Genomic DNA, 17604 nt, shown 5'->3' on the forward strand with positions numbered 1-17604 from the left:
CCAATCACTGTTGTGTCATCTGCAAACTTCAGTATTTTAACAGATGGATCGTTTGAGTTACAGTCATTGGTATATAGGGAGAAGAGAAGTAGAGAAAGCACACAGCCTGGGGGTGGGGCTGTGTTAATTGTACAGGTATCAAATGTGATTCTGCCTAGCTTCGCCTGCTGCTTCCTGTCTGTTAGGAAGCTTATGATCCGCTTACAAGTGTGTTCAGGTACTGCTAGCTGGTTTAATTTACTTAGAAGAGTGTCTGGAATGATGGTATTGAATGCTGAACTGAAGTCTACAAAGAGGACCCTTGCGTAGGTATTTGGAGATTCAAGGTGTTATAGGATGTAGTGCAGAGCCATATTAACAGCATCATCTGTCGATCTATTTGCTTGGTATGCAAACTGCATGGGATCTAACAGCGGATCTTTGATGGTTTTCAGGTGGGACAACACTAGCCTTTCAAAGATTTTCATAACTACCAATGTTAGAGCAACTGGCCTGTAGTCATTCAGTTCCTTGATGGAGGGCTTCTTTGGCACTGGGATGATAGTAGAGCGCTTGAAGCAAGAAGGAACATAGCACATCTCTAGTGATTTATTGAAAATTCGGGTGAAGATGGGGGCCAATTGGTCAACACAGACTTTTAAGGAAGAAGGAGTTATCTTGTCTGGCCCTGGTGCTTTTCCTGGCTTTTGTCTGTGAAATAGATGTTGCACTTCTTTTTCAGTGATCACCAAAGGTTGTGAATCCAATGGAATGGGGCCAGTTGTAGGAGGCTTGGCTATTGTTGGTGTGTTTGAAATGTAGGTTGTGGAGATAGGTGGCTGTAGTTTCTTTTCAAACCTGCAGTCAAACACATTCAGGTCATCTGCTAGTTGTTGATTTCCTTCTGCCTGGGAAGGAGGTTTGCTGTAGCTAGTGATGTTTTTAAGAGTTTTCCACATGTTTGCTGGTTCATTTGTTGAGAACTGATTCCTTCACTTTTCAGAATACCTTCTTTTTGCTTCTTTTATCCCAGTAATTGCACAGTGAATCTGCTTAAATAGAATAAAAACATTTTTAAATACATTCTTAATTTGAATTATTTGCAAAGTAGTCTGTGCAAAATAATGTAGTGCCGGTCCTGTTTTGGCTGTAATATAAGCAATTATCAAAAGCACACAGTTGGAGCACAGCTGGGTCAAAATGAAGACAGACTTAAATGAAAGACCCATGTAAAAGCAAATATGAATATAATGAATTATTTCATTAAAAATACAACTCTATAGAATGACGATTGATCGATTTTTTTGTTTACAACTTGGGAGTTGCAGATCTTTAAAAAAAGCAAGATCTTATCCTGTCCCATATCAGTTAGGTTTCTGGGATTGGATGACAGTTACCTAAAGGTATTTGGCACTTTTCCTTCAATGTTAACGCCCTAATCATTCTGATTAGTCCCTACTTGTACAGGCACTTAAAGAGTGTGAGCCAAGCCCACATTGGCATATATAGCTGAAGGCAAAATCTGAAAAGAAATAATATTTACAGGATTTTGAATATGCACGCTAAAGCCTGTTTAAGGATGCAATGGTGGAACTGCTCTTAAAGCTAGCTCCTTTCTAGTAGCTGTGCGCCTTTGCAGACATTCTGCTTATTTTCAGTTTTCAAACAACCAAGGAGCTTTTTGAGTATGAAAAATGAATGCTAACAGTTATGGCTACCAGAGTAGTGACTCTTTTAGTAATAGCACTAGTACCCGAACCAGCATCGATTCTAATGAAAACTTCGTATCTGTGAACTGTGGTCCAACTCTTGTTAATTCGTGTATAAGCTTTGGCAATGGTCCAATGGAAGGATCCAGGTAAGTTTTGATACTACATTGCAGAATTTAGTTCAGCTTTATTTGGTAACAGTTAATACTACTTTCTTGTATGGAGAAAGGGTATAATCAGCCTTATGTCTTAACTTTGATGTCTTTAGGTTAGATATGCTGCAGCAAATTGCAAACAGAGTTCAGCGGGACAGCCTCACTTGCGAAGACAAGCTAATGCTTGCTCGAAATGCTACTCAGTCAGTGAGTAATTTTGAATATCTAGTTTTTGACTTTTTTTCCATATTGAAAACCCATGGGGATTGATTATTGGATAAAAGGTAGAAGGACAGCGTCTTTGTTTAGATCTTGTATAATTAAGTACTTACCCTATGGCCAAAATATATCACATTCCATGGCTTCAGGCTTTGCATTTTTAAAACAGGAATTATGAAAACTCTTTTCAAAAATTATTTGGAAGATGAGAAGAATTATCTGTACTTATTAATAGCTCATTTTGGAGTACCATAAAAATGCATCATATATCATCACACATGCAATGAATTGATTTAAACATGAATCTCATCTTTTACATACGATGCCACCTTTCAGGGTTAAAAACATTTTAAAGTAGTATAAAGCTACTGTACTAAATGCTTCAAGCTCTCTCTATGTCAATAAGGCATTGAGAACATATATTCAGAGCCTACTAAACATTTTTAAAGGAACACAGTATATGCTTATTATAATTTCACTGCAATTTTGAGGACTCTCAGTAAACTTGGAGGAGGTAGAGAATGCTCAAGAATATTGTACCTGCCAGAAAGAAAAAACAATTGCTAGATATGCATTAGTGTTAATAGGTAATATTTCAAGTTAAGAACTACAGAGTGTGTTCCCACTATACATCCTGAATTTTATATTTGTTTTTAATGTTCAGGAATAGCTAAGGATTTTTAAAACTTGAAAATATATCAAAAGTCAAGGAAGTTAACAGTCCTGTACAAGTAAAAGTCTTGTAAGAGATTGTACTTTTTTTTTTTTGCATTATAAAATTCATGTACTTATGGTAAATTTAAAATTTCAAGAGGCATAATGACTCAGTGGTTAAAGATGCTGAGCTTGTCAGCTGGAAAGCTGACAGCCCAGGTTTGAGACTCAAGTGCTATACAAAGGGGTGAGCTCCCATTACTTGCCTCAGCTCCTACCAACCTAATAGTTTGAAAGCTTGCAAATGCAAGTAGATAAATAGGTACCACTTCAGTGGGAAAGTAACAATGTTCCATGTGCCTTGGCTTAGAGTCACATAATTACGGAAATGTCTGGACAATGTTAGCTCCCTTAACTAAGAAAAGGAGATGAGCACCTCCCCCTAGAGTTGAAAATGATTGAACAGGGGAAACCTTTACCTTTACAGTAAATTTCATCTTGAAAAATGTAAAATCCAGTTGTCTTGTGTTTTATCCAGTCAAAAAACCTCCTTTGTATTCATTTCAGAAAATAAGCAATCACAGCTGCTTAAGCAACCTTTTGCAAAGCATTTTAATATAGGAAAATAATGTTAATCATATTGATGGTATTTTTTCAAAATAGTTCTATATGTGCAGGTATGTATTTCTGTTTATCTAAATGGGGAGCCTACTATTTATGTACACTACTGATTTTGGAGAGAGCAATATATATTGAAAATTTGGCTTGACGTAAGAAATAGTTGATGGTTTAAAATTAAGCTGTTACAGATATATTTAATGATAATTGATTTTATCTTACAGCATATCTTTCAGACACAAGCATCTAAAAAATTTCTAAATGAGCATCATTATTGTCTGTCCCAAAAAAAGTTATTAGTGTAGAAGAACCTTATTTTCCAGTTAAATACATGCGTGGTTATTTTTGTTTGTTTGTTTAAACTTAGGATAGGAAACGATTAGAAGCAGGCCTGCAGTTCCAGAACGAAGCTGAGATCGCAGGCTATCTACTTGAATGTGAGAATCTTCTCCGCCAACAAGTTATGGACGCCCAGATTCTTACTGATGGAAAATATTATCAGGCGGATCAATTAGTCCACAGGTACATACATTAAGGTTACTATTTAGGAATAGGAGTTCCTAACGTCTCATGCCAGTGACTATTCTGCCCCTGGGAATTTCTGCAATTTTAATAGAAATTGGTTTGGCTTACTTAGTCCTGTGTTCAAGTTGTTTAAACAATTTATTTAAGCGCTGCTAATCTTGACTTTAATTAGGATGCCCATTAATCTATGCTTGAGCTAGAAGGTGATTTCAAAAGTAGGGCATAGATAATTCTGCTTTAAAATCTGATCTCTGAAATCCTTTCAGCTGCCCTGTAGCCCAGGATAAGACGATTCTATCATATGGCAAGAAGTATGGATATCACATATTCAGCAAGTGTCTAGCAATATCTTCCGCTACTTTTATGAGATGCTGAGAGTAATATAAACATATATAAATGAGTGCTTCTGTAAATCAGGATTGGACAACTTTTCAACTGTAAAATCTTCACCAGGTCCTAGGTAACTACAGTACCAGCAGGAACACTGCTGTTCTCAGTCCTTTTGCTGGATGAAAAGAAAACCTCCCATTTCTTCTTCTTTTTTTTCCCCTCAGTAAAAGCCATTCCCTACAGCCTACCAAACTGAGACCTCATGTTAGTGAGAACACAGTCTGCTCTATGTGGTTTCCAGGGACCATATGTGGTTCACATAAAACAAGTTAACTTTTACTATCAAATGTGAACTAATATTGCTACCAGTATGTAGAAAAGCCTTTTTGATGCTGTATGCATTTTTCCCATTAGTAGCTAAATGGTTTGATTCCTGTTCTTACAGTCACTTTTGCTCTTCCTTCTCGAAGATGCACAAATGTATCTTAAACAAGCTGTCCTTTTCATATGAAAAGAGCATATTCAGGAATCGCTTTTGAAACAAAACTGATTATAGGGGCTTATTAGTCTTGTTATATGATTATGTTTTACATCCAAAAACATACAGCTAGACATTTTATGACCTTAGTACCATTATAGCATGAAAGCATCAACTTTGTGCAGATTATAAAAGGATTTATTGGAACAAATTGATCTGACTCCTTTATTATGATAGTTAATTTAATTATTTAATTCTGATTTCTATTATTGTTCTTCATGAAAATTCTGAGGTAGTAGCCAGTCAATTTCTATGGTGAATGCTTTTCTTTGTTTTAATGTAGGGTTGCAAAACTCCGAGATAACCTTATGGCCTTAAAAGCAGAGTGTTCCTCAATCTACAACAAGGGGAGGATACTAACAACGGAACAGACCAAGATGATGATATCAGGAATAACACAAAGCTTAAACTCAGGATTTGCACCAAGCCTAAGCCCTAATTTAAACGCTGGACTAAATCAGGGCTTGTCTCCCTCCTTGACCTCATCCAGTCTGACGTCAGGTTTATCATCAGGTTTTTCTCCAAGACTGACCCCAGCCATCACCCCAGCATACACTCCGGGCTTCCCACCACGGTTAATTCAAAGTTACATAACTGGAGTTGACACAGGTGGACTTCAAACACTCAAGATGACACAGATTCGCAAACCTCTGATGAAATCAGCTTTTATTGATCAGAATTTAACAGAAGAAGAAGTCAATATGAAATTTGTACAGGACCTCTTAAGATGGGTAGATGAAATGCAGGTAACATCTTGATATGTATGGTCTTCATTTGCACTTGATGGTTTTTTTCTTATTTGTACAATGGATCAAGTTTAATTTTTTAAACTTCCCTTTACCAGGTACAACTTGACCGAGCCGAATGGGGCTCAGATTTGCCAGGGGTTGAAAGCCATGTTGAAAATCACAAGAATGTTCACAAAGCTATTGAAGAATTTGAGTCAAGTCTTAAAGAAGCAAAAATCAGTGAGGTACAGCATAAAAACACCTTGTGACTCTACCTATTTTAAAACATGCATTTTAACTTCTTGTATAATTGCACTTGGCTTAAAGAAGGATCACTTTCTTGTTATATTAATTAAATGAATAAAAAGAAATGTGTAATCCTTCTGTTAACTGTTGTCTGTCTAGAGCTCTTCTTTTTTAAAAAAAATCTCTAATCCAGTTTGTTCTATGCAGATCCAAATGACTGCTCCCCTCAAACTCAGCTATGCAGAAAAATTGCACAAACTGGAGAGCCAATATGCAAAACTCTTGGTAAGATCATTGTCAAGAAGTCCAGGTCTCAGTGGGATGTTCCTTGATAATGTAAGCAAAATTAAGCTTTGTTTTTTTTTTCTTTTTGTCTTTCCAAGAATGCGTCCAGAAATCAGGAAAGACACCTCGACACCCTTCACAATTTTGTATCACGTGCTACTCGGGAACTTATATGGTTGAATGAAAAGGAGGAGGCGGAAGTTGCACATGACTGGAGCGAAAGAAACACAAATATAGCAAGGAAAAAGGAATATCATGCCGTAAGATATAGTAATGTCTTAAAAATAAAACTGAACATATTTTCTACTTGCTTCAGGTTTCAAAAGTTTTTCCCCCTTTTTTTAATTTGAAAGGATCTGATGAGAGAACTTGACCAGAAAGAAGAAGTTATTAAATCAGTACAGGAAATAGCAGAACAATTGCTCTTTGAAAACCACCCTGCAAGATTAACTATTGAGGTAGGTTATTAAATTTGGCTTTAGAAGCACCTTTTATAGGATTCCAAATTTAAAGCAACAGTTTCAAATAACTTGCTGAAGAATTGCAACCTTCCCCAATTGGTTGTATGTTTGTGGTGTTTATTCTAACACCAACTCCCAACACCCCCACTCCCCTGGCTTTTGTTGAAAACCTTAGAAAGTTGATACACAATCTTGTGATATTCTTACCTGTTTAGTCTTCTACTGTGCTTCTGTTTCCAACAGAACTCAATAACAGGCATCACTGGTTTCATCTTGTACACATTAGAGCTGCAGATAAATATGTATGTCTGGGTTCTGCTTTTCCATTTTGTGTTATTGCTGCACATACATTTTTCTTGCAGTATATAGTTGAGTGTGAAAGGTTATGACTCAGTGCATTTATTAGACTTTAAGGTGCAGCATGACACCTTGCTACTGTCCTAAAATGAAAGAAACAAGATTACAAAACATGGCACTCCTGTTTAGGGTTCCACCTAATCCATTGTGATTTCTTCCTGAATATCCTATTGTATTCTGTTCTATTTCTTGCTCTCACTGGCTGCGTTTCACTGGGGATTGTTTTGAGTTATTTAAAAAGGAATGCAGAGCACTGTTTTTTCCCCAAGGAGAATTCCAGTACCATAGCACCATCTAATGTTTTGAGTAGGAGTGAATCTAGTACACCTAGAAGGGGGCAGTATTTTCCTTGTTCATATGTAGCAAGGAACTTCTCCCTGTAAATGTTTCATTGTCGTTATGCATCACAATTATATATTATTACAGATCTTACTTGGACATTATATTTATTTTGGACTAGAATTAAGATACATACTGTAGGTCAGTGCTCTCAACCTTAGCAACTTTAATAAGAGTGGATTTCAGCTCCCAGAATTCTTCAGCCAGCCATGGGAGTTGAAATCCACTCAACTTAAACTTACTAAGGTTGAGAAACACCACTTACAACTAAAGACTGTAGCCAGCTAATATGGACACCTCTCGGTTTCAGAACTGGCCATAGGTTAATTGATTGTGCATCTCTGTCAGAATGGATATTCTGCAACAATACTTGAAAACTAGAAGTAGATTTGCTCTATGATCTGTCCTTGTTATTAAACAATTCACTCTGTTGGATTCTATAGCGAGCTTTTTTGCTTCTTTGTTAAGGGTCAGTAATGTTAGCCAATTAGACAGGCAGCCATTGACCAATAATATAAATTGTAGCCAAGGTGTTTGGGTTCTAAATGGCAGTCAACTTAACTTTCCAGAAAATGTTAATTCATTTTTGTAGAGCAGCTTATATTTTAGAAGGTGGATGCTTTTGTTCTACAGCATACTGCTGAGAAAAAGGCATTGGGAATGGGGGAGGGAAAAATCAATTCCTCGTATTCTTTCTCTCATTACAGAGAACTAGGGCTGGGGTTGCATAGACACATATGGTTTTTTATCTCTTTCTGTATCCTTCAGGCCTACCGAGCTGCAATGCAAACCCAGTGGAGCTGGATTTTACAGCTCTGCCAATGTGTTGAACAGCATTTAAGAGAAAACACTGCATATTTTGAGGTATGAATTAAATTGAAGATGCTGTGGCATGATTGCAGATTTCAGCTGTAGCTATACCATCAAGAAGGAAATTCTAATGTGGTTCTCAGCTAAGCAATGTAGAGGAATGTTTTTATGATAAAGATACAGTTTTTACCCATTTAATTCAGATGTTTCAAAGACACTATTTTTATGTTATTCCAGTAGTGATTCTATTGGTCCAGTATGTTGTACATAAATCTTGTGGAAAAAAGTCAGTAACCATTACTGTTTTAATCTCTTTGTTTGCTGTCCTAAAGACATTTAAAGCTTGATTCTTTCCCAACCTCTTGTTTTCACAATTCAGGTATTTCTCTGGTTTTATAATTTTATTTCAAACTGAAAGTGGGAGTGACGAGACTTGCAAAACTTCTCCCTCCCTCCCTTTCTCCCTCTCCCTCTCTCCCCCTTCTCTCTGTATAATAAACATATTTTCAATAGTGCCTTATTAAATGAAAACTTCGTTTCATTCTAGTTTTTCAGTGATGCCAAAGAGGCTCTAGATTACTTGAAGAATTTACGAGATGCTGTACATCGAAAATACAATTGCGATAGATCCAGCAGCATTCATAAACTAGAAGATCTGATCCAGGAGTCTATGGTAGGAATGTCAATATGTTAGCTGATTTTACTCTTCAAGCATGTTTAATACTTTCTAAGTTATTGCGCTTTTTGCCAGGGTGTCTCTTGTGCCTCATTTGAATTACATCTTGGAAAAGAAACCAAACTGGGGGGGAAAAAAACCAAGAAAACTTTAAAACACTTCCAAGAAAAGAATGCTTAATGTTTAACATTTGCTCTTTAAATTGGCATCTAGGAAGAAAAAGAACAGCTCCTACAGTACAAGAGCACCGTGGCAGGCCTTGTGGGCAGAGCAAAGACAATAGTTCAGCTAAAGCCGAGGAATCCTGAAAATTCCCTCAAAACGTCCATCCCAGTTAAGGCCATCTGTGACTATCGACAGATTGAGGTTGGAAGCTTTTACCATCTTCGAATCAGTTATGGGGAGAAGAAGATCCTGGGCTGGGTATTGATAACAAGCTCCTGGAAGTCTCCTCCATACCCCACAGAGCTTATTGCCACAGTTGGGGGCTGAATCAGTTTTACTTTGTTCTTTTTGTTGCATCAGTTGTTGACAGAGGTGCTTTGAGAAAGGCTCATTCAGTTCTTCTGTTTTTCTGTTCACAACTAGATAACTATTTACAAGGATGATGAATGTGTCCTGGCAAGCAACTCTCATCGAGCAAAATGGAAAGTGATCAGCCCAAGTGGCAATGAGGCCATGGTTCCCTCTGTTTGTTTTACCATCCCACCTCCCAACAAAGAAGCCATAGACACTGCAAATAGGTAGGAATTTGGCAGAATGTACACACACCGAACCCATATTAATGTCACTTGCTTTTTGAAATCATTCTGAAAAATTCATGCATTCTAGGGAATTTATTACCAGTATATTCTTAAGACTCTCTTGTGATATTGCTTACTTAACCCCCTTATGTTTTATGCATTTCAGAATTGAGCAGCAATATCAGAATGTCCTAGCTCTGTGGCATGAGTCACATATAAATCTGAAGAGTGTAGTTTCTTGGCACTATTTAACAACTGAAATTGAAACTGTTCGAGCAAGTAATGTGGCCTCAGTAAGTTTTTCATGTATTCCAACTCTCACTTCGACACCTAGTTAGTTCCCCACTCCCCACCCCAGCATTCAGTATTTCAGCAATATGGTCTTAAAATGAAGAATTTACATTTTACCACTTACAATGATAGGTAAAGTTTGAGAAGAGCATCATATTTTATATAGCAGACACGATGCTAAAGATGTACCAATATTATATTGGAATTTTCTATAAAACTGCTAAAACAATTCTGACCTGGGACAATATCCAGTAGATGGATGTTTGTCTTTATATACACTGTATGTATATATACTGTAGGCATTGTATTCCTGAGAGGCACCTCCCTGTAGGAGATGACCAGGCTGAGCCCAAGGGAGGGGTCAAGCACATCGTCAGTCTTGAGTCTGTTCGCACCCACAAGAGAACTAAGTCCAGCCCACCTTGACTTTCATTGACTCTTCTCTACAATTTGCTTTGGCTGTTAGTAGTTTGGATTCTTGTAGAGAGCTTAAGCTTGCAATAAATCTTTATACCCATTTGAACTGCCTAGATCTTCTGATTTCCCTGGGGCTTGATATTTCCTGGGCTTTTATTGAGTCAAAATTTCAGTAACTGGTGGGTTAAGGGCTTTACGAATAAGGGCTTTAAGAGCAGTCTGTGCTTTATGTTTATATCATGGAAAGGGAAGGAATGTTGCTGATGGTTGGAAAGATTTTAAATTTTACTCCAATTTTAAAACATTTTCTAGATCAAAACGCTCTTGCCAGGTGAACATCAGCAGGTTTTAAGCAACTTGCAGTCTCGCTTTGATGACTTCTTGGAAGACAGCCAGGAATCCAAAATTTTCTCTGTTGCTGACATTGCCCAGTTGGAAAGGGAAGTAAATGTATGCAAGCAGTACTACCAAGAGCTACTTAAGTCTGCTGAGAGAGGTAAGTATATTAATCATCTCAGAAAGGAGACTGTTATAAAGTCCTTGATGTGGTGTATTGCTTTAGATGCGATATTTTCAGCTTTGTTCTTGTCAACTACACTGTTTTAATTGGATCATAGCAACACTAGTGCAAAGCTAAAGATTTTTGTTTCCAGTAACAGAAAAGACGGACTACTGTCTTCTGTACCTTTTCTTTCCAGGTTTCCTTGTCATGTGATCAATTATTCACATGAGTCAGCTAGTTGTAATAGGTTGCACATCTGATATATGTGTGCAAAAGCAGGATGTTGCTCCTAAGATCCATTTTTGGATTATTGCTTGGATACATAAAAAAAGCTAAGAATAAGAACATTTAAGAGAAGTTACATTATTTACACATAAAGATTAATTCTTAAGCAACCTGTTTCTGTAATGTTAATATTTCTGGGAAATTTGCGATACCCGAAATTCAAGATTACTTTATTTCTGTCAAATAGAAAAGATATTTTAAAGGTGGTAGAAAAGGTTAGAAACAAGAAATACATAACACCATTCCTTCCTTTTCACACCACCTTATTATCACATCCAGTATTTCTCATTATCGCTATCCAGAACAGTTGGTTGCACATTAATTTTGGATTTCAAGGAGAGTTATATTTCTAAACTTTGAAACTTTAGTTGTAGAATATCACATGGTAGCAGATGAAAGAAATAAAATCAGTTGGCTTAATTCATCTGTGTGCATTGGTTTCAACAGAGGAGCACGAAGAATCGGTTTACAATTTATACATCTCAGAAGTTCGAAACATCAGACTTCGATTGGAGAATTGTGAAGATCGTTTGATTAGACAAATTCGAACTCCTCTGGAGAGGGATGACCTCCCTGAAAGTGTGTTCCGTATCTCTGAACAAGAGGTAACTCTTCTCAATTTGCTGATGAAAACTATCTTTTTGAATATCATAAACACGTTCAAATGACTTTTTTGCATTAAATTAATTGGATAAAGCTACATCTGTTGAGGGTGTTGTTTTTTTAAAATACGCGGAATAAGTGCAAATTGTTACAGATTGGAATCAAAGTCTTCTGGGAGAATAAATAGAATTCTTCTCTGCACCATCAAAATTCATATGAAATACAGGTAATCCTCAACTTATAACTGTTCGTGTAGTGACCAAAGTTACAATGGCACTGAAAAAAGTGACTTATGACCATTTTTAACAGTTGTGACCTTTCCAGCGTCTCCATGATCATGTGATCAAAATTAAGATACTTGGCTACTGCTTGATACTTATGACTGTTACTGTGTCCCAAGGTCATCTGATCACCTTTTGCGACCTCCTGACAAGCAAAGTCAATGTGGGAAGCCAAATTCACTTAACAACTGGGTTACTAATTTATCAACTGCAGTGATTCGCTTAACTACTGAGGCAAGGAAGGTCGTAAAATGTGGCAAAACTCACATAACAAATGTCTCACTTAACAACAGAAATTTTGGGCTCAATTGTGGTCGTAAGTCAAGGACTACCTGTATTCCAGGGAACTATTTAGTGGTCATGTTAGATCTTTCCCTTCCTAATCAGGTGCAGCTCCAATCCAGATTGTTATTATTTCCTTCCATCCTTATCATTACTCTTAAGTAAAGAAACGAAACTGGGCCTCCTTCAGAGGTGGGTATTCAGCAGGTTTTGACCAGTTCTGGAGAACCAGTAGCGGAAATTTTGAGTTGTTTGGAGAACTGGTGGTAACCTTGCCCTAGGAGTGGGAAGGGAATGGAGATTTTACAGTATCCTTCCCCTAACACACATACCAAGCCACACCCACCAAGCCATGCCATGCCCACAGAACCGGTAGTAAAAAAAATTGAATCCCACCACTGGCCTCCTTGCTTTGTGAATTCTCTGAAAGTTTCATTTGACCCCATTTGACTTCATCAGATGAAGATCATTCAGACAAACACAAATTATGGTGCAAAAACTGAGGCAACTCTGTAAGGTTTGGCTTATAATGTGTGAACATAATTGGTTTTATCATTCTGCAGCTTGCAATTTAGCATAGTGGGCAAACTTAGATAATGACGATTTGATCAATATGAAACATGTTTAGTTAGGACATACTTTCCATGTGACATTTCTTGAAATACAACTGAAATAAAATTAAAAACAGTTCTCTATCTTCTTTTTTGTATGGATTTGGAAAAGTTATAGTTGTCGCCTAATGTTTCATGCCAAATTGTTCACATAACCCCCTTTTTTTGGGAGGGGGAACACCAAGGGCCTAAACTGGGTGTGTCCAACTTGTGGTCCACAGGCTGCATGTGGCCCAGGACAGCTTATAATGTGGCCCCACAAGATTGTAAATAATAATAATAAAGGAAGTTTGTTATTTATGTACATTAACTCTAATGGCCAAAGATAATTCCACTTCACTCAGTGCAGCCTAAGCAAGCCAAAAGGTTAGACACCTATGGCCTAAACCATTACATTGGAAATTAATGTTGAGTTGGAGATAGGTTTCTAAATAGGGAGGAAAAAAAAGATGTAGGCTTTCAGCCACATTAGCATAAAAATGTAATATGCTGTTGTGCTTTCATTTACAAATACTTACAAAAAAGAAATATGATGGGCACCTTAACCAACCAACTCATTAGCCTTAATACAAACAAGGAAGGAATAAGCTGGCAGGGAGATAGGTGTTAATCAGTCCTCCAAGTCTAGCAATATGCTATTGTAGTGGTGGCTTATGGTTCTTAGGAACTTCAACTTATGCCCTTCCCTTAGTTTAAGAATATGATTTGTGAAAAAACCCTTTATTATAGATGAAATAAGCCTCACCCTTTTCTTTTTCTTTCTGTAGAAGCTCAAAAAGGAGCTGGATCGGCTCAAAGATGATTTGGAAACAATCACAGATAAATGCAATGATTTCTTCAGCCAAGCTGCTGGTTCCCCTTCGGTCCCAACTCTGCGGTCTGAACTTAATCTTGTAATTCAGAACATGAATCAGGTGTATTCCATGTCTTCCATCTACATAGAAAAGTAAGAAAGGCCTTTTGTTGCACACACCACCATCTTTATTGTAGCAATATTTATTAGCTGTGAACATAGCTGTATGAAAATGTTAATATCGAAAGGCAGATTTCTTCTTTTGAAAGGATAGAATTAAATAATTGAATTCAGTTACCGTATTAAGACATTTTGAAAACTTTATTGTTATTTTTTGAGGTTGTGAATAGCACACGTTTTGTTTGTTTCAGGTTAAAAACTGTCAATTTGGTGCTCAAAAACACTCAAGGGGCTGAAGCTCTAGTAAAACAGTACGAAACCAAACTTTGTGAGGAAGACCCATTAACTGCTGACAAGAGCAATATAGAGAACCTGATGGGTACCCTGAAGGTATGAACATGGGTATTAATTTGGTATCAGTATTCCTATTAAGATGAAACATGTTACAAGCTACATAATGAGTGACTTTTGAGAGAGTGAATACTTCCAAATGTGAAAGTAGAATTGGGATCATGGATAGATGGCTGATGAAATATAGTCCGTTCAAATGATTGTGGGTGTCATTCCATTGTACCCCTTTACTAGAAGCTGCATATTAACACCGACTGTTCATAAAGGACAGTCCAAATCTGCCAATTTCAAATATTGAAGCTTTTCTTCTACTCTCTGGCCTTAAAGACAAAAATAGTTGAAGTAATCTGGTAAAAAAAACTATTCCCCTTTTCTTGCCTTATATCCATAATAAAGACATTTCTCCAGGAACAATGAAGTTGTAGCCTAGACTGTTTCCTTCCTCTCATTTTTCCCTCCTGCTTGGGAACATTGAAAAATATTAGCTTCACGTGGAATAAACTGTGGAATACTTAATTGTAACTCCATGCTACATGATAAGAATACTGTAAATATTGTAACATCACATATGTTTAGTAAAGTGAGTATGTTTGTTTGACATACTAAGATATATCCCCGTGATTATTTATAATGTAGTAGTCCTCTCTTACCTATTAACCCATAAATGTGTGAGTTATAGTTCTCATTGTCCTTATCTGGCATATTGATTGACCGTGTTTGAAAATAATAATTGCAATCAGATACATCTGGGGAGGGTTGGGTTTGGAGCCTGAATTTGGCATTTGGGAAGATGCCACTAGGAACAATGTTGTCTGTTTATCATCACATACTTTATTCATTAGCAATGGAGATCCGAAGTTGATGAAAAAAGAGAAGTATTCCATGCTTTAGAAGATGAACTCCAGAAAGCGAAAGCAATTAGTGATCAGATGTTTAAAACACACAAGGAGCGTGATCTTGACTTTGACTGGCACAAAGAGAAAGCAGACCAATTAACTGAGAGATGGCAAAATGTGCATTCTCAGATTGAAAACAGGTTGGTATTATCTTTTTAAAAACTGTGTTGACAAGACTAAAGTCATCAAGGGTGTATAAAATAATCTCATTGCATAATACTGTACTGTCAAGGTGTGTAATGATGAGACTGACTACATTTAGCTGCCATTAATTTGGAAGACATCACTTTGACAGTGAGAGAAATAATACTGGAAAGAATATGACAAAATAGTCAGCTCTAAATAGTGTGCAGAATGGCAGTAGATCTGTCTTATCAGTAAAAGCTGAAGTAGCCCCGTGCTTGCTCTTTTCCTCATATCACTTTCCTCCCAGGCCACTTTTCTCAACAACTGGTTTGAGTAGAAAAGTGTCAGGGAATTATGGTCTCCAGGAAAATTACCTGTTAGGGAGAGAATTCGTTGCCCTTTTTTTTTCCTACGGTGATATTAGGTCAAATTTGGGCTCAAAGCAGTCGGGCCTGCCATTTATTAGAATAATGCTGAGCTTCCGTTCATGAATGGGTAAGAAATGGGGAGTAAGGAAATTTATTTATTACAGTTTTTTAGAGTATAAAAGTTTGTAGACATTAATTAAAAGTAATTGGTAGGCTTTTACATTTGAAATGTTGGTTTCAAAATTAATTGTATTCTAAAATAAACAATTAGACTGAATTAGTCAGTCTGGAGGCCCTGAAATGGAAATCACTGCAAGCAACAGTGGTTTTGCGGCTTTTCCCAGTAATGAATGCTTCTGCAATTTTTATGAGTGTAGTACCTATATGAAACATCTATTTTTCTGGTCAGCCATATGATCCTGGGAAAAGATGCAGCTTCTCTGATGAGTTGGAGATGGATGCTATATGAGTGTCCCTGCTCCCACTGTAGCATCAGTTTTTCTTTTGAATCTAAAGCACTGCACAGCCCCACTAATTATTCCTATAATTTTAATTCAGTTGCATTTAGCGTAACATTTAATTATTGCCTACTATTCCTTCGTCAGTGTTTTTTATATCTTTGCCTCGAAAACAGGTATATAAAACTTGCATGTACTCTTTTGCAATATAATATGATATAATTGACAGAATAGTGTTTTCTACAATGAACCTGAATTTAAGTGAACTCGTGAAGAAATATTGACTGTTTATTTCTGGTTTCCACACTCTAGTGGTAGTGGTTCAGAAATGCAGGATAATTTTAAAGTGTCTTTGATCATACTTGTTTATATCTGAAGTTATTTACTGCCTGGCATTTCAAACAAGGGACAAGCAGGCCTCGTGCCCACCCACCCCACCCCACCCCCCAAAAAACAGAATAAGGACCACTATATTGATTTTAGTCTTTATGGAAAGATGTCCTGTTCCTTAGTATATATCTCAGAGAAAAGATAATTTCTTGATAATAGCTCACTTGGAGAAGCTAAGCTTTCACTGAAATGTCAAAATTTTGTTTTACTAGTTTTGCAGTTCTTCTATATTAATCCTGAGAAAAATACTTAATGAAAGATAATTGACCAGCATCTTTTTTTTTTGCCATGAATTTGCTAGTGAACTCCTGCAAGCACAGGTTCTCAGCTTCAGCCCTGTGTTAATAACAATCTATTACATGAAGAAAATAATATGATTTATCTTAAGGTGTTGTACAACTGGAGAATATGTGCCATGTATTATTACATCTTTATAAAAAGCAGTTTACTGCATTAAAATAACCATTTGTTCATTTCTGAATGGCTCTTGTGTCAACTATAGGTTACGTGACTTGGAGACTATCAATAAATCTCTAAAGTACTACAGAGATACTTATGGTGCACTGGATAACTGGATTAAGCAAGTTGAAGAAACACAGCAAAAATTTCAGGAAAACCCACCCAAGAACAGTAAAGCTCTGGCACAACAGCTAAATGAGCAGAAGGTACAATCATGAAAAGTTCTATAATATCTCTTAAATCAACTGAATTAATAATTCAGCTTCATTGATTGATTGTGCACCTTTGAATTATTCTTTTTACTCCTAGCAACCCCATAGATTTGTTCCTAACCTGGTCTTTTAGGTCTTCCCATAGTGAATTCATTGTTATCCTCACTGTAACTGAATGCCTCCTCTTCTCTTCTCTTTCCATCTTTCCCAGCCTTAGAGCTTTTCCAGATTGCTAGGTCTCCTGCATAATTTGATTCTGGTCATTTGTGCCTCAAGTAAGAACTCTGGGTTGGTTTGATTGAAGATCTCCTGTTTTGTTTTCTTGGCTGTCCATGGCAGTTTTAGGAGTCTTCTCCAAAACCAAAGAGCAAAGGCCTCAATACTCTTCTTATCCTGCATTTTCAAAGTCCAGTTAAGCTAAATAGCAATGTTCATTTCAACCATTTAAAACAGTCTCATTTTAAATGCTGTATTGTACTGTCAGCATATAATTTGAGATAGTTGGAAAGCATATGTAATTCTTAACAGATGAAAGAAATAGATTCAGTAGATCTAAGCAACATAGTGCTTTTCTCTATTGGTTTACTTAAATTCTTTAGGAAGATGAGGTTAGAAAATGTATGCTTAAAGTATTTTTTGTAAAGCATTGTTGTATATTGAGTGCCACTACTGATTTTACAGATGCTGGTGTCTGAAATAGAGATGAAACAAAACAAGCTAGATGAATGCCAGAAATACTCAGAGCAGTATTCAACTGCAGTGAAGGTAAACCTGAAATTTATTTTAT

General features: G+C 36.8%; 1 protein-coding gene across 23 annotated transcripts in view; it reads left to right on the forward strand.

The window, feature by feature from the left end:
- The window catches only part of DST (dystonin), a 333803-nt gene that overhangs the window by 162147 nt on the left and 154052 nt on the right, over positions 1-17604 (forward strand). For 20 of the 23 annotated variants that reach the window (XM_087945546.1, XM_087945452.1, XM_087945460.1 and 17 more), the window contains 19 exons: positions 1957-2050; positions 3702-3856; positions 5011-5473; positions 5572-5700; positions 5909-5986; positions 6085-6246; positions 6340-6444; positions 7912-8007; positions 8501-8626; positions 8843-8995; positions 9218-9372; positions 9539-9665; positions 10393-10576; positions 11315-11472; positions 13412-13590; positions 13809-13947; positions 14751-14944; positions 16649-16811; positions 17499-17582. In XM_087945546.1, coding sequence (XP_087801672.1) covers positions 1957-2050; positions 3702-3856; positions 5011-5473; positions 5572-5700; positions 5909-5986; positions 6085-6246; positions 6340-6444; positions 7912-8007; positions 8501-8626; positions 8843-8995; positions 9218-9372; positions 9539-9665; positions 10393-10576; positions 11315-11472; positions 13412-13590; positions 13809-13947; positions 14751-14944; positions 16649-16811; positions 17499-17582 — 2944 coding nt within the window. Of the gene's footprint in view, positions 1-1461; positions 1838-1956; positions 2051-3701; positions 3857-5010; positions 5474-5571; positions 5701-5908; positions 5987-6084; positions 6247-6339; positions 6445-7911; positions 8008-8500; positions 8627-8842; positions 8996-9217; positions 9373-9538; positions 9666-10392; positions 10577-11314; positions 11473-13411; positions 13591-13808; positions 13948-14750; positions 14945-16648; positions 16812-17498; positions 17583-17604 lie in introns of those variants that run through there. The other 3 variants (XM_087945498.1, XM_087945600.1, XM_087945535.1) reach the window with 1 other exon arrangement.

The sequence above is a fragment of the Notechis scutatus genome, chromosome 1, assembly GCF_049901735.1.
Source record: "Notechis scutatus isolate UNSWTSFEM ecotype Mainland chromosome 1, rNotScu1.2, whole genome shotgun sequence".
Classification (NCBI taxonomy): Eukaryota; Metazoa; Chordata; class Lepidosauria; order Squamata; family Elapidae; genus Notechis; species Notechis scutatus.